The sequence below is a fragment of the Plecotus auritus genome (assembly GCF_963455305.1).
Source record: "Plecotus auritus genome assembly, chromosome: 8".
Lineage (NCBI taxonomy): Eukaryota > Metazoa > Chordata > Mammalia > Chiroptera > Vespertilionidae > Plecotus > Plecotus auritus.
The window spans coordinates 26,278,888-26,302,863 of record NC_137782.1 but is presented as its reverse complement, the minus strand read 5'-3'; the positions used below and the strand labels follow the sequence as shown (position 1 = coordinate 26,302,863).

The 23,976-nt window shown below is 39.4% G+C and overlaps 1 protein-coding gene across 1 annotated transcript in view; it reads right to left on the bottom strand.

Moving 5' to 3' along the window:
• STK4 (serine/threonine kinase 4) overlaps positions 1-23,976 on the bottom strand; it is a 94,318-nt gene that overhangs the window by 18,461 nt on the left and 51,881 nt on the right. The window contains exon 10 of the mRNA XM_080686960.1: positions 23,766-23,923. Within this exon, the coding sequence (XP_080543086.1) occupies positions 23,766-23,923 (158 nt within the window). The remainder of the gene's footprint in view (positions 1-23,765; positions 23,924-23,976) is intronic.

Genomic DNA, 23,976 nt, shown 5'->3' with positions numbered 1-23,976 from the left:
AGCAGGAGCTGCCCCCTGGTGGTCAGTGTGCTCCCTCAGGGGGAACACCACTCAGCCAGAGGCCGGGCTCACGGCTAGTGAGCACAGCGGTAGTGGTGGGAGCCTCTCCCGCCTCCGTGGCAGCACTAAGGATGTCCAACTGTGCTAAGGATGTCCAACTGCACTAAGGATGTCCCAAGGCTCCTAGACTGCAAAAGGGCACAGGCCGGGCTGAGGGACCCCCAAGTGCACAAATTCATGCACCAGGCCTCTAGTAATAATAATAATCCTAATACAGAAAAAGCCAGGGGCCATCACAACCGAAACAACCGGACAGACGACTGAACACAGGCTGCGTGGGGCGACAAGGCCGGCTGGGGGGTTAGTGAGGGATGACCAAATGACTGAACAGCAGGTTGCGTGGGGCGATCAGGCCAGCGGGGGGGCAGTTGGGGGCAACCAGGCTGGTGGGGGGGGGCATTTGGGGGCAATGAGGCCAGCAGGAGGGGGCCGGGAGGGGCAACCAGGCCAGCGGGGGGGGGGGCAGTTGGGGGCGACCAGTCCAGCAGGGGGGACAGTGGGGGTGACGAGGCCAGCGGGGGGGGGCAGTAAGGGGCGACCAGGCCAGCGGGGGGGGGGGGGCAGTTAGGGGCGACCAGGCTGGTGGGGCGTGGGCAGTTGGAGGCGACCAGGCCGGCAAGGGAGGGACAGTTGGGGGCGACCAGGCTGGCAGGGGGGCAGTTAGGGGCAATCAGGCAGGCAGGCAGGTGAGCAGTTAGGAGCCAGCGGTCCCAGATTGTGAGAATGATGTCCGACTGCAGGTTTAGGCCGGATCTCAGGGGAGGTCCCGGATTGGAGAGGGTGCAGGCTGGGCTGAGGGGACCCCCTCCCCCTGTGCACGAATTTCGTGCATCGGTCCTCTAGTATAAAAATAAAAGGCTAAAAACTGAATCTGGCTCTATCTGACTAGTTGGTACTTTCAATGCAAAATCACCTAACATCTACAATTTGTCAGGTGCTTTCACATTTATATAATCTTAGTCCCCAAGGTTTAGTTGCTGGCCTCTTTAACAAAGAGTTAGCATAAGGCTGGCAAGGTTTACTCAAGCCAAGTTACCATAATACTAAGTACTGGCTAAAGGCCAAAGACTGGCTCTCTCTATCTGCAAAATGGAAAAGGCAGATAATTCCAACCTTCTGCAGAGCTTCTGTGAGAAACAACTAAACACATGGGTAGAAGTTCCCTGGGGACAAATTTTGGCGGAAATTAAAAAAACACAATATTTTCAGGCAGAACCTTTAAGCAATGATATGGATTACGTCCCAACTTGTGGAATCCAACATTCTTCTCAGAAATGCCCAGAAGTGGTCAGGAAAACACTGGATGACAGCTCTTGTGTGAGATGTAAGAGAAGCTGAAAGCTCCTATTTCTCTGAACGATACAGTGTTGGAACAGCTTACTGAGCAAGACTATGGCTTCTAGGAATTTAAGATATAAGCCATTTGGCACCTGTGCTTCCTGTGAAGCCACATGAAAATGACCTCAGGACAGCACTTCCTAGGGCCCAAGGTACCAAGAGAGTATTTGCAGATCTTAGGATCCATATCTGATCTTCTGTTCTAAGCCATGTAGATCTAAATGATTTCTTATCACTAGCCATACTCTACCCAAATTCACAGAACCCAATGTCTGGAGTTAGCTCTTTACTCACCATGTGGTTAAGATAAAAATCATCCCGTATTTTAACAGCAGAGAATAATTGGCCATGAAGAGTGAACTTTAAAGAAGACAGCTGCCAAGCAGTTCCAGAACCAAACAAAGGAAATGAAAAACAGTGTCAAGCTCACACAGACTGATGCCATTGTAAGCAACCTCCTGGGTCACAAAACCACTGGCATTTAAGTCTTGCTCTAAGTGTCATTTCAGTAACTGAATTAAAAACCAAGCCCAAACCAGCTAGCACGATCCACCAGCAGAGCCAGGCTACTGTGAGTTCAGACAAAGACGACATTCACTTGCCATGCGGTTTCTCAGAAAGCATATGTAAACAGCAGGTTTCCCTGGCAATTTTGGATACGTATGTCTTTTTCAGACTGCTGTTCTTGGCTGGTTTTCTCAAAGTAAAAAGCACAAGATCTCATTATACCCCAAGTACAAATGAATTCAGCTTTAACATATTTGAAACCCAGCTTTACAGGAAAAGCAAGAAATTTTAAACAAAAATAGTATACCTTGTCAAGAACAATTTAGGACAGTCTTTTCACTAGAAACTTCTCGGCATCGTTACCTCAGTAAAGATCCATTAACATGCAACTGGTGTTTACTCTGGCTAGTTCCTGGGCATTCACGTGGCACTGCAGGGTCAGAGACCAAAATACTAATCCTGGTCTCCATTCATCTTTCTTCCAGCACAGGATTATGAAAAGAAACTCACCAAAGAAAGGCTGAAAAGCAAACAAGCATGGAGATAGTCCAGGAGAGAAGGCAAAAGCCTGAGAATATAGGGTCTGACATTTAAAATCCCAGCTTAAGTCACACAGTCAACACAAAAAAAAACAATCTCAAAAGCAGACACAAGGCTCAACTCCTAAAAAAGCCTGGCCTAGTAAGTTAGAATGATCTAAAAGCAACCTAACACCAACCAAAAAAGTTCCAAACACTAAATGCCAAATAAAAGAAGAATGACTAAGTCAATCAAAATAATATAATGTGATGGATTATTATGTAACCACGAAAACTAACAATTGTATAAATGTTTTTAATGACATGACAAAATGTTTAGGATATGTTAAGTAAAAAAGTCAAGATACCATATTACACAAGTAGAATGATCTCAAATGGTAATATCTAAATATACTACAAGATATACATGTAAAACACTGGAAGCAAATACGTTAAAATGTAAACTGCGCTTATTGCTGGGGATGGTGGGACTGTAGGAGAAATGTTCTTCTCTAAGCTTTCTTCCATTTCTAAACTTTCTACAATGGGCATGTATTCTTTTTACAATTAAGAGGGGGAAAACAGCATTGCAACATCCTAGGAGAGCAAATCAACACGAAAAAAGAGGACGAAAAATAACACTTGTTAAATGCTTACCAGGCACTGTCCTAAGTGTTTTACATGCATTATCTCACTTGACATTTACAAGAGTCCTATGAGACAGATGTGACTTTTATCCATATTTGATAGGTAAGGAAACTGAGGGCTAGCCAAGTGACATAATAGGTGGAGAAGATGGGTTATGAACCCCAACAGAATGACTCTGGTGGTTTTAACCATTATGTATATCTCTTCTCTAGCCACAATGGTAGAATCTGCCTTCCTGTCTACAAACTTGACCTAAAAACAAGTCTCAATAATAAATCTACTTGAAAAGACACTATAATAATTTAGAAGAATATGACAAGAGGAATCTGCCAAGGTACTAAGCTACTCAGGTGAATTTTTAAAGTAGGAGAACTAAAAGCACCTCTATTTAAAGTTACAGAGAGAATCTCTGATCACACAGCACTACAGGTGAAAATATACCGACTAAATTCTACAATACAGAGAAGGCTAGGAATAACTATCAAGGAAAGACTTCTCATAGCTGTTCATTAAACTGCCAAGAAAAAAACAAAACATTTTAAAACTACAACACTAGGACATGGACAGAAAGTTTCTGAATTTGCCTCTCTCTGACATACCTCTAAAAGTCCCTAACAACAGGAGGCACTGACCACTGAAGGCTGGAGAATAAAAAGACACTTAAGAGGAAAGATAAAAAGCATCGTACCTGATGCCAAATTACATAATCTGCCACAGCCTAGGACAGTGGTTGGCAAACTGCGGCTCGCGAGCCACGGTTTGCCGCTCTGTTGACTAATGAGTTTGCCGACCACTGGGATAGGGGCTTAATCACAAGGAACAACAACAGTCTGTAATTATTGGAATCAAGAGTCTAGGTCAGTGGTTGGCAAACTCATTAGTCAACAGAGCGGCAAACCGCGGCTCGCGAGCCGCAGTTTGCCGACCAATGGCCTAGGAGGACCCCTCACTCTTTTCAGTCCAGCACTGAAGGCCTTTGGTTAGAAGTAATCAATTTTTCTTGGCAAAAAAGCATTAAGACAGAAGTACTTTGGATCAAATTCTGTAGAATCAGCCTATTTGAGATGCATTAAAGTTAATGCCAAAACCAATATGGTGTTCTGTTCACAGCTCCTTTCTAGAGGTATTAAAAGCAGAAAAATACTGAAACTCAGAATTTAAAGTGGAAACTTTCTATAAAAACAAGCCACTTTTAGATACTAGAAGCCATCAAGATTTGGCAATTCGAAATTCACCATGCATATTAAAAATGGTTGGTTTTTAGAAAAATTGGCTAGCTGTTTAGAAAAATATGAAGTTGGATCACTACCTTACAATTTTTATATTAAATTATTTCTATTGGTTTTGGGTTTGTTCCTTTTTCAATTCCAAATTATGATCATGAAGACTTAAAAAATGTTTTTATTAATTTCAGAGAGAGGAAGGGAGAGGGAGAGAGAAACAGAAACATCAATGATGCGAGAGACAATTGGCTGCCTCTGAGCCTGCAACCTGGGCATGTGCCCTGATCAGGAATCGAACTGCAACCTCCAGGTTCATGGGCTGACGCTCAACCACTGAGCCACGCCAGCCAGGCACTACCTTACTCTTTACACCAAGACAAATTCCAGGCAGAATAAATACTGGAGAGAAAAAATAATTCTAAAACAACGGTTTAATATTTTTATAATTGTGGGATGGGAAAAATCTTCTAAACATGGCATAAATTTCCATAAACCACAAAGAAAAAACTGCAAAATCAAAGTACCTAAAAATTTAAAATATCTGAACAGTTAAGACACCATATATAGTGTTAACCAATAAGGGAAGTAAGAATTCCCTTAATTTAGATAAATCACACAAACTGGCAATTCAAACAGCAAAAACAATAGGGAAATCTAATAATACATATCACAATTTCAAACTTGTAAAGCTTAACCCAAGCATTTTACTTGTAGGAATTAATTCAGATCATGCAAAGATGGTCATTAAAACAATGTTTGATATTAAAAGACTGAAGGCCACCTAAATGTCCAAGATTTGGGGATTGGTTAAATCAGAGGTCACAGTGCAAATGTTTTCAAGAGTGGCAGAGAAAGTAAAAATAAGCTCAACAGGCCAGTTATAAAACAATAAGCTGGAAGTGGTGTGATCTGTGGTAAACTGGAGAGCTCACACCCATTTCAATACTTGCAAAAATTATATGTGCCAGGGCCAACTGTCCCCCCTCCTTCCCCTCCAATTAGATGTATAATCCATAGCCATGAAAAAAGTACTGTTGCCTGGTCTCTGCGGCCAGCCCAGGAGCACCTTCCTTCCTGTGAATGCTGAATACTCATCTATCACATTTGGGTAGCTACATGAGCTCATTGATGCAGCACCACTGACTCAAGACTGGATGAAACCTTTGAGGTCATCCAGTGCAACACTGAGCTTCCCTTGAAGCTACATCATTGAACCCTGTTTAATAGGCCCAGGTACGGAACATAGCGGGGTTGGGGTGGGGGGTGAGAGGAGAGTGTTGCGGAGAGGCCAGTAGTCCGGGAATAGGGACTAGACTTTCCTGTGGGATTTTCATTTTCTGTAATAACAAAACTAAGATAGGAAGGCAGAGATAGGTGAAAATAAAAAAAAGGAGAACTCCACATCACAAACCTTTATATAACTGCACGTAAAACTGCACATATTGACTAAATACCAGGAACTCAATTTCTTAAAATTCTCACACAAAGGGCTGAATTCATAGTACCAGTTGTTAAGCACATTCCTTGAGCAATGAACTTCTGGACAGCTGTGCCCTCATTCACCAAGCTGGCACAGAGAATTGCCTCAGATGATGAGACAGAGGGTATATGGTATTTGATCACATGTTAACTCAGCTCGTTTATAATTACAGTCACAGCAGCACTTCAAAAGTAGGAAACCTCCACTTGAATCTGGAATGGTTATGCTTCTTCCCAGCGTGTGAAAATAACTTCCTGCCATATCTGGGAACAAGAGCACTTGGGACAACACAGGCACTTCGCTAAATTTCCTGACTTTACTTCATCTTAAACCCATTGCCCTTAAGATATTTTAAACTTCAAAAGATACATTAATGGAGAACAGATTGCTAAGAGTTAGGGAATGGGGTGGGGAGCGTGTACTTACAAAAGTCCACAGAGGGGCCCTTGTGGTGATGGAATCGTTCTGTCTTGATGGAGTAATGTCAATATCCAGGCTATGACACTGTACTATAGTTTTGCAAGATGTTATCATTGGGGAAACTGGGTAAAGAGGACACTGGATCTATTATTTCTTACAACTGCATGTGAATCTATGACTATCTCAAAATAAAAAGTTGTTTTTAAAAAAGAAATGTAAATAAAATTTTTAAAAAGCAAGTGGCAGTGGCTGATGGGTCTGTAAAGTGGATCTGAGTCTGTCCTTCCTCCAGCAGTTGGCCACCTTCCTATCCAGTGTGTGTGCAATGCGAGCTCAGCTAGGCAAACGGGCACACACAGGTGATGGCTCCCAGTGCGACTGTGTGTGTCTCTGTTGGTCTATGTCTCTTTCTTCCTCTCATTCATTCTCATTCTCTCTCTCTCTCTCTCTTTCTCTCTCTCTCTCTCTCTCTCTCTCTCTCTCTCTCTCTCTCTCACACACACACACACACACACACACACACAGTTTTATATTAACAACAACATCATTAGAACAGAACATCAATATGGGAAATTTCCAGGTCTTACAGCTCCCAGGCAGATAGATGTAAGGGAAGCCAATCTGATCTGAGAAAACACAAAAGATCCATTTGTATCAGTAGGTTTGATATGTAAACCCTGTGAATAAAAAAGGTTGTTAAGTTCATTTTAGGTATTGAGTACTTCAAAGCAAACAACATTTAACTAGGAAGTGGGAGCTGCCCCAGTAGGGCCCTCAATAAAACTGTGAGTTAAGTTTTGGGCTTGCCTCCAACTTCTCTAGTTTTGGGCAGCCCATCTCATTATCTTCACCTCTTCCTCTCTGACCGTTCATCTTTCCCACGTAAGTATTACACATGTAAATAAAATTTAGTGAATGCCTATTATGTGTCAGGTACCCTGCTAAGCACTTTAGCAGTATTTTCTAATTTAATCTTTTCAATAACCCTGAAGTAAATATGATTAGTATCTTCATTCTAGGATAAGTGACTTGCCTAGAGTTACAGATCTCATAAATAGTGAAGCCAGGAATGAATCCAGGTCTATTTGGCTCTGGGTCAGTATGTTATATGGCCTCCTGTACTCATTTTGGTCTCCAGGGTGTCCAAAGTACCTCCATGCATTTTAAAAGAATGGGAAAAAACCTGACATGTACTGAGCGTCTTTTATATGCTTTACACAGGCTATCACTTTCAGGCTCAAGTATCCCCTGTGACAGGTATGTATTATCTCCATTTTAAAGATTAGCAAAGACTGAGAGTTTGAGGGCTCTTGAGACTTTTTAAGCTGCTCTTTATTTAGCAGATGAAGAATGAAGAGCCCCAGGAAGATCAGGTGGCTTGCTGCAGGACACAAAGCTAGCTACTGTCAGAGCTGAGTCTGTTTCCCAATCTGCTGCTCTCTTCAACTTTATGTAAGCTGTCACTCTGAAAGGAACTAACATTAATAACCGAGGAGGACTGCCAGGCACTTTGCTAAATGCTTTACGTGCTGCACCCAACTCTGATCGAGGGGATTCCCAACACTGCAGGTCCAATCAATGTATTCTGCTAACATTTTACCAAAGAAGGGGAAAAAGACTTAAACTTCACATCTACCGAATTTATAAACTAATTAACATGCTCCTACACACTCAGATGAATGGATATTACTAAAAGAAAATAAAGATTTGGAACGTTTTCCAAAGAATGCACCTGGGTTCCCACCATGAACACATTTCAGTAATTGCTATTTTCACCATCTTCTTCTCAAATTCTGTAACCTTAAGAAAGCAAGTATCCCTGCCAATAAAATTTAAAATAAGACAAGATAAAGGGGAAGCAGGGCGCTACTAGTGAAAGGGTACCAAGTTTCAGGGACACAAGAGGAGCAAGTCCTAGAGATCTGCATCACAGCACGGTGCCTATAGGTAACACTCTTCCATTGTATACTTAAAAATTGCCATGAGGGTAGACCTGATATTAGGTGTTTTAATCAGAAAAATAATAATAAAAATAAAGCATAGGAGGAGAAAAACACACACAAAATAATAAGCAAATAATATGAACATTGCTAAAAGTATGCAATATCTATTACAATGGTAAGAAAAGTAAACTTAAAGTAAAGCCACCATTGAACAGATAACAGGGTACAAAAGGGGAACATTCCGGAATAAGAGCCTGGATGAGACTGCCAGGCGCCCTGTGACAGATTTCACCTGAGCGTATAGCAAATGTTTGCTTCAGCCATTAAGACTCCTCTATAACAGACACCTTTGTTTCCACAGAAGTTATATCTGGACAAAACCAAAAGTGTTCTTAAACCAATAATGCCTTTTTTAGTTAGCATGACATTTCCTGAACAACAGCAGAATAACTATGAAACCTATGGTTGCAAAGTAAATAATAAAGAACATCAAAAGAGGGTGTCAATTCAATTGTTCCAACAAGGGGGATAATTCACATAATTAATGAAACATAAAGCATGTCAATCTGCCTTATGTATCAAGTATGAAAAAAATTTAAGTCAACAATAAATACTCCTCTAATATTACAAAATTCCCAGTAAGATGCAATACACCTGAAACCATTCTTCCTGGTCACCATAGTCCCCATGACATATTATAGAGATGATTGTTTTTACCTGCTTTGTAACATTCATTAAGTCCCTTGTATGTGCCTGGAACTCAAGTTCAGTTTGTTTTGCTTTGTTCCCTGTGACAAAACACCCAACAGTTACCAGAGGCAGGAAGCAACCTGAGGATGTGGGTCCCAGAACTGACTCTTGACACTAAGCAGGAAAAGTTGCCTTTTAATGTCTCTGGACTTCATATCATCAAACCATAAAAACGATAAGCAACCTCACCTGGCTTCCCTCCCAGGAACACAGTAAGCATCACCAAATAAAGGAGCAAAACATGCATGTGCCTTTAACAATATTAAAAGTGATATCACCCTATGTGATGACAGTATTACCATCAGCTGCAAAAGGAAGCATAGCTGAAGTTAAGGTGTAACTGCTCCTTTGGCTTTCTCCTGTTTCTGGATTATTTGTTATTGCTAAAGGATCTAATAATTTTTGTTTTACAAAGGTGCAATTAAGCATGAAATAATAATAACAAAATAAGTAATAATACTTAATACACAATGAACCAAAAAACAAACAGAAGCAGTCTTGTAATTCCCTGCTAGTAGAATTCTACCATAGTTTTAAATAGAATTTAGAATGAACTTGGTTCAAAATAACCCCAACCTCCATTTCATTGAATCTTTCCTCAAACCCTTTGGGGAAAGTAGGACAGTGGCAGTATGCTTGATTTTCACGGACTACAAACATGAAACTCAAAGAGGAGAGTGACTCGTGCAAGGCCATTCACGCCTCTTCTGGCACAATTTAATGTTCACTCTACTGGTCCATGTTACAAGGTACCCTATTTTCAATGAAATTCACTTCATGAGCTGTCCAACTTTCAGGCAGATGAAGTAATTTTACCACTCATTCTGCATAGCGGCAACCTCTCCGTTACCTAAAGAAATGCCACACCAGACAATGCGCTCACAAGAAGTGAGAGGGTGGCATCTATTGGCAAAAAGTACACATTGCAATGGGAGGAGTGTGATAGCTCAAGATTCGAAAACTAAAAGTAACATTAAAATTACGTCATGATAGGTGGGTAAAAAGAAAAAACTCTATGGAAAAGAGATGTAAGGGAAATCAAGCAAGCACTGGGAAGTTCTTAAAATGATACCATGACCACTCTGGGTTCTAGCTCCTTTTTATTAAGGACAGTTTTTAAAGCAGTCTCAGGGAACAAGTTTCCTTTGGGAATGGATCTCTGGTTAAGAGAATGGCAATCACTGGGGGCAGTGGTTTCAGTTACTGAAATTTACTCAAAGGACAATGTTTCAAGTAAGAAGGGGAGGGTGGAGGGAAAGAGGAAGAAGTGGACATTGTGAAGTGCCTGTGATATGTTTAAGGCACTTTAGATGCATTGCTACATTAATTCTCATACACACAGAAGCTTTCCTATAGGAATCAGTATTACCCCCATTTTACAGATGAAGAAACTGAGGCATAGGGAGGAGAACCAAGTGGCCCAAATATATTCAGATTGGACCTTAAAAGCCTGACTGTAGTGATCTTAACTACCAGGCATACTATTGCCTCAACCAAAACAGCAATCACTTAACTACTCAGAGGCACAATATATTTCCTTACAAGCTGACCCAGATGCAACTTTATAAGAACTTCCAAACAAATGTAAAATCTAACACGTTCCTGTCTAAAAACAACCAACACCCTGAGCTGTGTCCTTTTCTCAGTGGGAATACAAGAAATCACCATCAATTAGCCTTCTTCTGTCTGAGTCATCTTCTCAAAATCTCTCTTCCTTCTACTGTCAGCTCAAAGTCTCAGTAATATCAGCATCAAACTCCAATAGTGAGAAGAAAGGACAGGAGACATGCCTCCTGTTCAGAATTATTGGTGCTTGGAGCAAACTTTGTCAAAGACAAGAGATGTTCAGCTCTGTTGTATTTCACTTGAGTGGGGGAGCATCAGAATTTGGGAGGAAATGATACATGCAATATCCTATATAATAAAAGCCTAATATGCTAAGTGTCCAACCATTTGTTTGACGGTTCGACCAATTGCTATGATGCGCATTGACCACCAGGGGGCAGATGCTCTGACCAGTAGGTTAGCTTGCTGCTGGGGTCTGGCTGATTGGGACTGGGTGAGATGGGCCGGACACGCCCCGGACAAATCCGTGCACCGGGCCTCTAGTATCTCAGATGATGAGAAAAGTTCCACATCATGTTTTTTTCTTTCAAAGGCATGAGACTACAAAAGCAAATACTACTTTCAGAATTCTAATAGAGATTCTTCCTTTGGAGGGGGTGGGGAGAGAAAACTGGCATAAATCTTTTCCCTGTGTTCTTAACATTTCATGTCCAGGAACATACTGAACTCAAGAGTCCATATGAGAAAAAAATGGGAGGTGAAGGTGAGAAGAAAGAGTGAAGCAAGTATATCTGACAGCTCAAAAGGAAGAAGAGTGAAAAGATATGTCTGGGTGAATGACTACAATTTAAAGTTGTGGCTGTGGATTCAACAATAAGAAAAATCATTTACATTCATCTCTCAGCTGAAAATGTGAAACTGCTTTCTAGATTAATAATTAATTTACATTAAAATATCTTTGAGCCATTGGAGCCTTTGGACTGATGAAGAGTAAATAATATAAAACTTAAAGTCATTTTTCTTTCCTGACTTCAAATTTAGCAAAATTAAAGTAACTGAAGCAATTCTTGCCTTAGTGGAAATGAGATTCAAACTTACGAAATTTCAGGTTCTGATTACAGCAATTAGGAATTCTAGGCCTGCAGGGAACTCCTTCACTCCTTAATACCATCCTCGCAGCATTTTGATACCTAGGGCATCTAACAGGGAGAGTGATTAGTCACGTCCCTGTGACACATGTGTTATGACTAAATTAGTCTCTTTAGTTTATATAAACACCACCAGACTGTGGCAGAGAGATACCTCTAACTAAATCTACTCATTGCTCATCATCATCATTAACTACAAAAAAAAAAAAAAAGAAAAAAGAAAGAAAAAAAGCTCTACAGGTTTAACTTGCTTCTCAAAACTAAAAGGCTAAAGCATGAACCTTAAAAAACAAAGGTAGCAATTATAAAAAGTTTCATTCATTCTCTATTTACAAATAAGTTTATGAAGAGATAAACTTTAAAACCACTACAAACAACCTATCATCAGAGGACTAGCTGAATAAACTACCGTACATCGATGAGGACTATCTCTTTGTACTGCTCCGGAGAGATTTCTAGGCTATAAAGTGAAGTGAAAACAGAAAGGTAGATTGAAGTGAGTATAGTACTGGTATACTGTTGCTTAGTTAAAAATGGGAGTACAAATATACATGTATTTGTATGTTGGTGTGTGTAAATAACACCAAAATGTAACAACAAAAAAAGAGGGAGGAGACAGAGTAGAAAGAATAGGGACAGAAGCTAAGTTTGCATAACATTTGCCTTTGGAACCATACATAGCTTATATAATTATAAAGTGGAGTAATAAAAAGCAATATCTAAAAACAACAAATGAAACAAAAAATTACCTGCATATTAAATCTGTGGCATAACCACATACATAGAAATTATTCCATATGACTTTAACATAGAGTAATTGGACTGTACATCTCAACTGGGATATGGCCTAAGGACAAAGAGAATTGCAATACAAATCTGAAATTGTTTTTAGTAATTTTTGTTGGTGGAAGTGTTGGTATTGTGATTATGATGCTAACATTTTTATTGTGGGATATAAAGCAAATGAATAATTATACTGGTGTTCCTGGAAAGTGACTTATTTGGTATGAGGGAAAGGAGTTACGAATGTAGGATCAATGTGGTTAAGTAGAAACCCTATGATATTCAACCTGTACTAGAAATAGCATCAGAACTCATGAGTTTGTAATAAACATACTTTCTATCATAAGCATACATTGAAAAGGCCTAGGAAAAAATGACCGAACTGTTGTGAGTACACCTTGTACCCACACTGTGGTCTCTAAGTACCATTTCCCATAAAAGAACCAGAATTCCTTAAAAAAAAAAAAAAAAAAAAAAAAAGGCTGTTTCTACAAACTCAAAGAAATACAGAGTAGAATGGTGGTTGCCAGACACTGGGGGTGGGGGAAATGGAGAGATGGTAGACAAAAGGTACACATTCCCAGCTATCAGATAAATAACTTCTGGGATCTAATGTTAGCAAGATGACTATAATTAACAACACTGTATTACATACTTCAAAGTTGTTAAGAGAGCAGATCTTAAAAGTTATCACCACACACAAAAGGTAATTATGTGAGGGGATGGAGGTATTAACTAACCTTACTGTGGTAATCACTTCTCAAAATATACATGTATCAAATCATCATGTTGCACACCTTAAACTTGTATGTTATATATCAATGCTATCTCAATAATGCTAAAAAAAAAAAAATGGCTGTTTCCACGTTTGGAACAGGAAATGAGCAAGATGAGCCAGGAGAATCCCATTGGGAAAAAAAAAAGTTATAAAAAAACTTATGGAGTTAAAGCTAACTGCAAGAATTGAAATGCACCAAATATTTTTAAATCCATTAATTCCTAATGATAAAAACAAAATCAGTGGTTATCCTTGGAGGATGGCAGGGAACCAACCCATTACTTTAACTGCTAAGTAAAAGGGAAAAATTAAATATATACTCTGTTTTCCCTATATATATTATATGTGATATCTACATAATTAATGAAGTGCTTCACTATTAAAGTATTTCAGTTGGTAAATGGAGAATGATCAAACATCACCATTTTGTAACCTCTAACAAAATAATGCACATAGGCAATGACCCTCATTACAGAAAAAGAGAGATGAGTATGTACCCAGATATTTTGAAACTCCTGATGAAAGTACACATAACACCTATGAAATATTCTTGCCAAAAAGAGTTGAACCTGAGTCTGATCAAGCTTCTAAATCAGCAATTCTCAAAGTGTGGCTTACAAACCCTTGGGAAATCCCTGACGCCTTCTTAAAGAACCCATGAGATCCAACTATTTTCACATTAATACTAAGACATCACTTGCTTTTTCTGCTGTGCTGACATTTACACTGATGGCACAAAAGCAATAGTGGGTAGCCCCTCAATATGAACCAAGAAGTGGCACCAAGGTACTCGTAGGTACTTCATTCCTCACGCCCACAGGTCCACTAAAAATAATAACAACAAAAAATTCCCTTAGGAATGTCCTTGATGAAGCAGTAAAAAAGTATCAATTTTATTCAAGTTCGACCTTTGTGTATGTCTTTTTAATAGTATCTGTGATGAAATGGGAAGTCTGCATAAAGTGCTTCTGCTGCAAACTGAAATACGATGGTTGTCTTAAGGCAAAGCCCTTGTGCAAATAATCTGTAAGATAAACTAGCTACTTTTTTCTTTTTTTGTTTTTTTTTTTAAATATATTTTATTGATTTTTTACAGAGAGGAAGGGAGAGGGATAGAGAGTTAGAAACATCGATGAGAGAGAAACATCGATCAGCCGCCTCGATGTGCCCGCAACCAAGGTACATGCCCTTGACCGGAATCGAACCTGGGACCCTTCAGTCCACAGGCTGACGCTCTATCCACTGAGCCAAACCGGTTTTGGCAACTAGCTACTTTTTTCATGGAACACCATTTTTACTTGAAAGAATGACTGGCAGACTGTGGTTATTCAGACTTGAGTATTTGGCAGGCATTTTCACAAAAATGAACTAAGTGAGGTGAGCTATCACTTCAAGAAAAACAACAGTGTTGCCAGAGATAAAATTCAAACTTTCAAACAAATATTAGAATTTTGGAATTCCACTATTATGAATTTGATAGCTTCATGCAGACACTTAAAAAATTTTCTGATAAGATTGGTGGTAATTTCAAGGAATGTGATTATTTTTAATCCTATATAATTAAAGGCTAATATGCAAATTGTCCCCTTGACTGGGAGTTCGACAGGGAGTTCAACCAGGAGTTTGACCAGGAGGCTGGGCCGGTGGGCCAACCACCCACGGCCCCTCCCCCTGGCCAGCCCCACCCCCAATTGGCTCCCCCCACCAGATCGGGGTGGGCCGGACCCCACCCATGCACAAATTCGTACACCGGGCCTCTAATTTTGCATAATAAAGTAGGCCAACATTTAGTAGATCTAGGTAACTCAGGGAACCAATATTTTCCAAATGGCCAATGCATAATATTACAAAATTATGTTTGAGTAAAAGTTCATTCAAAGTGTAAGACATGCATATCAAAACCACAATGAGGGCCCTGACTGGTTTGGCTCAGTGGATAGAGCGTCAGCCTGCGGACTGAGAGGTCCCGGGTTCGATTCCGGTCAAGGGCATGTACCTTGGTTGCAGGCATATCCCCAGTAGGGGGTGTGCAGGAGGCAGCTGGTCGATGTTTCTCTTTCATCGATGTTTCTAACTCTCTATCCCTCTCCCTTCCTCTCTATAAAAAAAATCAATAAAATATATTTAAAAAAAAAAAAAAAAAAAAAAAAAACCACAATGAGGTACCACTTCACACTAATCAGAATGGCTATTATCAAAAAGTCAACAAGTAATGTGTTGGTGATGATGTTTAGAAAAGGGAATCCTTGTGCACTGTTGGTGGGACTGCAAATTGGTGTGGCCACTATAGAAAACAGTATGGAGATCCCTCAAAAAACTAAAAATAGATGCACCATATGACCCAGCAATTCCACTTCTGGGTATTTATTCAAAGAAAATAAAAACAAATTCAAAAAGATATATGCAGTCCTATGTTCATCGCCACATTATTTATAACTTGAGGCCCGGTGCACGAAATTCATGCACTTGTATGTGGGGGTGGTCCCTCAGCCTGGCCTGTGCCTTTGAACAGTCTTGGACCCTCCAGGGATGTCCAGCAATAAGACATCCCTCTTGCATTCTGGGGCTCTCACAGTCCGGGACCCCTCACTCCTTACTGCCCACCTGCAACGGAGGCAGGAGAGGCTCCTGCCACCACCGCTATGCTCACCACCATGAGCCCGGCTTCTGGCTGAGCGGTGCTCCCCCTGTGGGAGCGCACTGACCACCAGGGGGCAGCTCGTGCATTGAGCGTCTTCCCCCTGGTGGTCAGTGCACGTCATAGCGACCGGTCGTTCCATCATTTGGTTGATTTGCATATTAGGGTTTTATTATATAGGACAGCCAACATATGGAAACAACCTAAGTGTTCATCGATAGATAAATAAAGAAGATGTGATATATATATATATATATATATATATATATATATATGCATATATGTATTTAATGTAACAGTAATATAATAATATAGTTAATATTATTGTGACAATGTTGCATGGTGACAGATGATTACTAGAATTAGTGGGGTGATCCCACTGTAAGGTATAAAAATGTCTAATCACTATACTGTATACATGAAAATAATATAACTAACATAATATAGTATACCAACTATATTTATTTATTTATTTTTATATTTTATTTATTTTTTACAGAGAGGAAGGGAGAGAGGGATAGAGAGTTAGAAACATCGATGAGAGAGAAACATCGATCAGCTGCCTCCTGCACACTCCCCACTGGGGATGTGCCCGCAACCAGGGTACATGCCCTTGACCGGAATCGAACCTGGGACCTTTGAGTCCACAGGCTGATGCTCTATCCACTGAGCCAAACCGGTTTCGGCACCAACTATATTTAAATTAAAAAAAATCAAGACAGATGAATAGATTTTAATATTAAGAATAAGAAAAGTTCATTGATATAGTTTTAGATTCTACTTTGCAACTAATCTTTAGGAAACTACCAGTTCAATTTCAGTGTAGCCTCAAAGAAGAATATCCACAATTATCTGAAAGGCTATTAAAATACTCCTCCCTTAACCAATTACATTTCTTTTTTTTAAATGTATTTTTATTTATTTCAGAGAAGAAGGGAGAGGGATAAAGAGATAGAAACATCAATGATGAGAGAGAATCACTGATTGGCTGCCTCCTGCACGTCCCCTACTGGGGATCCAGCCCCACAACCCGGGCATGTGCCCTTGGCCGGAATCGAACCTGGGACCCTTCAGTCTGCAGGCCGACACTCTATCCACTGAGCCAAACCGGCTAGGGCCCAATTATATTTCTTAGGTCAGACTTTTTTCATATACTTCAACCAAAATGTGTTACAATAGATCAAACGTAAAAAGCGATATGACAATCTAGCTGTCATGTGTTAAACAATACAAATTGAAAAAAAATGTAAATAATGTCATTTTTCACACATTTCTTTTTATTTGGGGAGATACGATTATTCTTCTTAAAATATGTTCTATATATTAATGTATATAAGTTTATTATTTTTAAATGAATAAAATTCTAAAAATTTGTTTTAATTCCTAATTCAGTAGATATCAATAGATATAACCCACATACACAAAAATTGCTGGGGCCCTTAATAACATTTAAAAGTGTGAAGGGGTCCTGAGAACTATTCTAGATCAAACTGCAAATTTACAAGAAATTAAAAAAACATATTAAACAGACCACTTAGATGCAATTATCAGTATCCAGAATGTGGGAAACATTAGGGGAGAACTGATTCCTTTAATAATATCAAAAAGTGGGTGTGTGTGCAGGGCATGAAGGGGGAGACCTATACATTGAAAGCAATTTAAGAGATTTATCTACTGACTGAATGTATGAATTTTACTTGGACCCTAATTCAAACAAACTAGGTTGGCTAGTTAGCTCCGTTGGTTACAGCATGGTGCTAATTCAAACAAACTAAAAAAAAAAAAAAAAAAAAAAAAAGTATGAGATGACTAGGAAAAATTGAACATTGACATTGTAGGTATTTTATGGCATTAAAGAATCATTCTTTTTTTTTAAATTGATTTTTAGAGAGAAGAAGGAAGAGGGGTAGAGAGATAGAAACATCGATGAGAGAGAAACATCACGGATCAGCTCCCTTCTACCAGGGACTGAGTTAGAAACCCAGGCATGTGCCCTGACAGGGAATCAAACCAGTGACCTCTTGATTCATGGATCGACACTCAATCACTGAGCCATACCAACTGGGCAAGAATCATTATTGTTCATTTTTAAAGGTCTAATAAAGATATTGTGGTTATGGTTTTTAAAAAGATCTTTACAGATACACTAGAGGACCGGTGCACAAATTCATGCATGGGTGGGGTCCCTCAGCCTGGCCAGATATCAGGGCTCATCTCACACAGTCCTGATCAGGCTGATTGGGGCTGGGGGTTTGGCCGGCCCTGAGCATGGCCAATCGGGCCCACCGGCTGGGGGGAGGGACTGCGGGAAGTTGGCTGTGGGAGCACACTGACCACCAGGGGGCAGCTCCTGCGTTAAGTGTCTGCTCCATGGTGGTCAGTGTGTCATCATAGCGACCGGTTGTTTGGTCAACTGGTCCTAACGGTCACTTAGGCTTTTATATATAGAGATATGGAAATATTTAAAAGTGAAATATGCCAGAGATTTTTTTTTCCAGAATAATCAAGTGGAGGGAATATTAGAAGTGGAGGATTAGTCATGAGTTGATGATTGTTATTGTTGAGTAGTGGAAACTTCATTAGGTTCTGACAAATGGAGGCTAGGATATTTAAGGATATGCACTAATTTTTGAAAATTCATTTTGAAAAATGTGAACCATAAATTCAAAGACAATGTTTGGGAATGTTTCTTTTGTTTCTAAAAGATGGCAGATGAAAGTTTCAAGTTAAAGATACTGGGTTCCCACAAAACATCAAGTTGCATCCTTAGGAATATTTAATTTAAACATGAATAAATGAAGCATCTCTGCACCTACAGCAATCATGATTTTAAATTATAAATAAGTTAATAATAATCTCACCTCCCACCAAATGTCTAATTTCTAAAGTGTATAATCAAAAGCAAAAAGTGCAACCTAAAAAAAAAAGTAATTGACTTATGTCATAATAATTCAGTAAAGCTTCTTTATAAAAACCCAAAAAATCTCTACATCACCGTCATATTTGAAGCCCCAATCTAGAAAAGGATGGTTAAGATAAAGTTACATAAAATCAGGGACTATCAGCCTCCTGGGGAAAACTCAGGGCTAAAATTTATCCTTCCTTACCACAAAAAGCTATGAGTAGTTTATGACTTTATAACTACCCAGGGAATCCAATCAATCAATCTTGTTCAGGTTCTTTTATCAAATTAATTTTGAATTAACAGTTTAATGGTTTTATATCCTCATGGACCATTATCACACAACTTCAGAGAGATATTTAGGTTATTAGCCCTTTGTGCTTCATTAGAATTCTATTTTTAATTTCTCTGACTCACCAAGAAAAAAATCTAAAACAAGTCCTGTATGTTTCCAGCAAAAATAAGGGCACACTGGGGCACTCACTCTGCCCCACTTCCTCACACACCTACCCATGTCTGCATGCTCCAAATACAGTTTCTCAGTAATTCCTGGCATTCCACATTCTTCAACGCCTCCACAGCCACACTTCCCTCTCTGCCCAGAATGCCCTTTCCCTCCTTCTCTAGCTCAAGAATTTCTATTCATCTTTCAAAATACACTTCAAATGGGACTTCTTGATGCCTTCCCTGGGGTTCTTGTTCCCTCTTCTGGCCTCCCACTGCACTTTTTATACGCACTTTATGAGCAGACTCTGCCAGAAGAGCCTAGAGAGAGGCCATACAGTGTAGGTGGTTAAGAAGATGGGCTCTGGAGCCAACTGCTTTGGTTCAGATCCCTGCTGTGCCCCTTATTATCTGTATAAACTTAATCATTACCTACTCCCTTTAGCCCTCAGGTTTTCTCATCCTAAAATGGCAATAACAACATTACCTACTTCGTGGGATGGTTGTGAGGATTGAGTTATATGCATAAAGGACTTAGACCAATGCCTGGCACATTGTAAATTCTCAATAAATGTAAGCTATTGTTATTAGCACAGTGTATCAAAACTAATTTATTACCTTTTCTGCTACGTTATGAACTCTCTCAGTGCAGTGATTTACTTCAGAGACTGTTTCTGAGTTTAAGTGAAAATAGTGTGCTGGCCTTAAGCTGGGCAATTGCTACTAGGTGTTAGGAATACAAAGATGAATGTAATAAAATCCCAGCTGTCAAGGAACTTGCAGTCCTGCCTATTCATAAAAGCACACATGAGGAGCCCTAACCGGTTTGGCTCAGTGGATAGAGCGTCGGCCTGTGGACTGAAGGGTCCCGGGTTCGATTCCGATCAAGGGCATGTACCTTGGTTGCGGGCACATCCCCAGTAGGAGGTGTGCAGGAGGCAGCTGATCGATGTTTCTCTCTCATCGATGTTTCTAACTCTCTGTCCCTCTCCCTTCCTCTCTGTAAAAAATCAATAAAATATATTAAAAAAAAAAAAAAAGCACACATGAGGACTTCAGTGACTAGATTAAATTAATACGTGGGGGCTAGCTACTAGCAACTCTTTTTATAGAATAAGTCATAAGAAACCTGGAAACAACTTCATTTGAATAAATAGGAAACTTACTCCAAAACCCAAGGATACCAAGAACTAATAATCAACAATACTTGTAAAGTTAATAACATTGAAAAGTACTATGGTTCATCTAGATCTGCAGACACTCTGGCTAACTCTAGACTAAAACAAGAAAAATCTAAGAATCTAAAAAAAAAAAAAAATGCGTCACTCTTTTTTTAAATTAAAGCAAGTAATATGTTAATACAGTCATACATTCTTGCTGTAAAAACTACTAAAACTAAAATTCCTCTCCTCAAAGATAATGACTCTTAATTTTACATCCTCTTTTTTAAAAATTTTTTCTTATTGATTTCAAATCAATAAAAAGGGAGAGGGAGAGAGAGAATCACTGATCGGCTGCCTCTGGCACGTCCCCTACTGGGGATCAAGCCCGCAACCTGGGCATGTGCCCTTGACCGGAATCGAACCCGGGACCCTTTAGTCCGCAGGCTGATGTTCTATTCAAGCTGAACCAAACCAGCTAGAGCCAGAGTCTCTGTCTTTTAACAGATTTTAACACATTCACATGTATTGTGATTATTGCTGTGTAACTGCTAACCTGTGTTCCTCTGCTCCAGCCACAGTGGCCTTCGTTCCTTCATTACATACATCCACCATGTCCTGTTTCAGGCCTGTGTCCTGCTGGTCCCTCCACCAGTCTCCCATGGCCTGCTTTGGTCTTTGTTCAGGTCTTAGCTGAATGTCATCCCCTGCAAGGCCTCCTCTCACATTATCTCGTCACCGCCCTTTTTTCTTTAAGTTATTATTACTCAAACTGATACAGGACCTGACTATGTCTGTTTCCCTCAGCACACTTAAGCTCCAGGAGAGCACGAGCCTTATCTGACTTGTTCATGACTCCAGGCATCCAGGCATCTTAGACTAAAATCTCATAGTGTATTTTTGGAGGATACATGAGTCAAAGTGGATTCAAGTTTACAGCTTTTTGTGGCTTTACAAATGGCAAAACGGGAGGGTCTGAATTCTCACAAAAGTAGCAAATCTGCAGTCTGTTTAGAGAATATGAAATGCCAATTTTAGAAAATACTGTATCCTCAAGCACCTATTTACATTTAATCTCTCTATATATTAAGCATTAAAGGAAATCTATGTTGCATTTTCAACTTGGCAAATGAGGCAATTTCATTTTAGAATTGCAACAAGTATTGAGTTTCAGATGAAAATATAAAGATTTCTGTCAGCATTACATCCTGCCATTCCTGATTAAATTACTCCCTATCTGCCATTTTGGGCAAAAAGTTCATTTCAAAATAGCAATTGCCTTCACAGGAAGAAAGAGAATTATTTTCCATAATTAAATAGTGCCTGCCAGGAAATTGAGAGTCTCTGTAGAGACTGTTGAGGGAAACATGTCAGCTAGTCTGACACACACCCTTTTCTAAACTTAGTGAGATTATCCAGAATACTTTCTTCACTCAACAGGCTGGTTCTTTCTTTGCCAGATGTCACTTACAAATACGCATTTTCCTATTTGATACCTCTAGTAAGAGTTCAGGAAGCTCAAAAGGGGAGTAAAAAGAAAATTTTAAAATCATGCAATATTAATAAAATATAAACACATCCTTATCTTTGAATTTCTAAAGCACCTAACTGGAAAGAAAGAAAACCCCATATGTATTTAGTGGGTCAGAATCAAGCATAAGTGGGTTAAAACAGATTACTGGGTGCTACCTGTCTCCGGAGATTTTGATTCATTGTGTTGGGGGTGCGGCCTGAGAACTTCCTTAACTCATTATTTTAAATTGCTATTCTCCCTCTCTTTCTCTCTTCACACCCTAACCCACCAATCTCCCTTTCCTGCTTTATACAGGGTGTCCCAAATGAATGGATACACATTTTGAATAATTATTAATTCAAATTTTGAAAAGAAAGAAACATCAATTGAACTATCAGCTGGTAGTGTATGTACACATGCCCAGCCGGCGTAGTTCAGTGGTTGAGCGTGGACCTATGAGCCAAGAGGTCACAGTTTGATTCCCGTTTAGAGCACATGCCTGGGTTGCAGGCTTGATCCCTGGTGTGAGGAGTGCAGGAGGCAGCCGATCAATGATTCTCTCTCATCAATGAAGTTTCTATCTCTCTCTTCCTCTTCCTTCCTCTCTGAAATATATATGTGTGTGTGTGTGTGTGTGTGTGTGTGTGTGTGTGTGTGTGTGTGTGTGTATATATATATATTTCATTTTTGGGGAAATCCTGTATTTTTTTTTACAACATTTACCACTATGTAACACACGAAATATTTTACTTCCTTATTTCCCATCTTCTATAATGAAACCTTTATAACGGATGGATTTTTGGCTGTTCTAGTCATTACTATATTCCTAAAAAAGTGTCAAGCATACATTGATACTCAAAAAACTAATAAATAAATGAGTGAACAAAAAATGACAGATGATAATGAATAGATGATGAATAAATGAACACAGATTATAAAACAAATGAAGTTGGGTTCTAACATAGGCTCAGTAACTAATCAGTTAAATAACCTCAGGTGAGTTACTATGGTCCTCAAAAGATCTCTATCATTAACTGTACAACTATGACATTTCTACTCCATAAGAGTAGAAATTATGTTATGGAAGAATGACATCATTTCCTCTAAGCCAGCCAGTAGGACAGTGGAAAGCCAGGACTAGAAAGGCCTCCCAAAATCCAAATAGAACGCTTAAGCTAAGCTCTTATACTCAACAACAGAATTATGACAGAATTTAAGAATGTAAAAATTTTAAAAAGTAAAAATTAAGTATTCCTAAAGAGAAAATTGTTTTCTAAAAATATTCAGAAAAGGAATGCACACTCCTGAGCTTGCTTTTCCTCCTTCCCCCAATTTTTTTATTGCCTCTACTCATTAAATCTCTGTGAACTTTAACAAGTGTCTGTGGCTGCAGGAGAATGCTCCACAGCAGAGAAAGAATAAAACACACCCAGTTTTTCATAAGAAACTTCGGAACAACTTAATAGTCATCCATGGGCAAAATTCAGAATAATCCTCTCAGAGAGCCTAAAATTAGGATAATGGTTCGCAAAACAACAAAGACACTACAAGCAGCATTGACTGCCCTCCAGGCTAATCCTTAAATAAAACCTCACAATCTCAAATAAACTATTAAAGACTGCACATTTTCATTTGATGACTGAATGTTTCTTTTACCATTACCAATTTCAAACTCAACAAAAGAAAAATGGCAAGTGAATAAAGGATTTTTAAAGTGAAAAAGATGCTGCTAACTGGGAGAGCCAAAACTACTCAAATGTCAGTCAAAATGTTGTCTCAAACTCCTGAGGCCCTCAGCCCAGAAGCTGCTTCCAGAGGTGGTTAGAGGAGACTTGAATCACACAGGAAAATGCTCAGGCACTTTCAGTGAAATGACAGAACTGGGTGTGTGATCTTTAAATCGCTTTCTCCTGCACACATTACCACTTACTTCTAACACTACTTACAAACTCATAGTCTCCATCCTGTGGTACTTTCCAATCTGAAGAGTTCTTCAGTGGGCCAGGCACACTCTTGCCAAAGCTGTTGATCTGATTTTCCTTTTCTTTTTGTTCAAAGTATTCAAGGAAAGATGGCTTTGCAGGCTGCATGGTCTCATCCCTTCCTGAAAACCAAGAAAAAGAAAAGGTGAAACATAATGTCTTAGATTTCAGATAA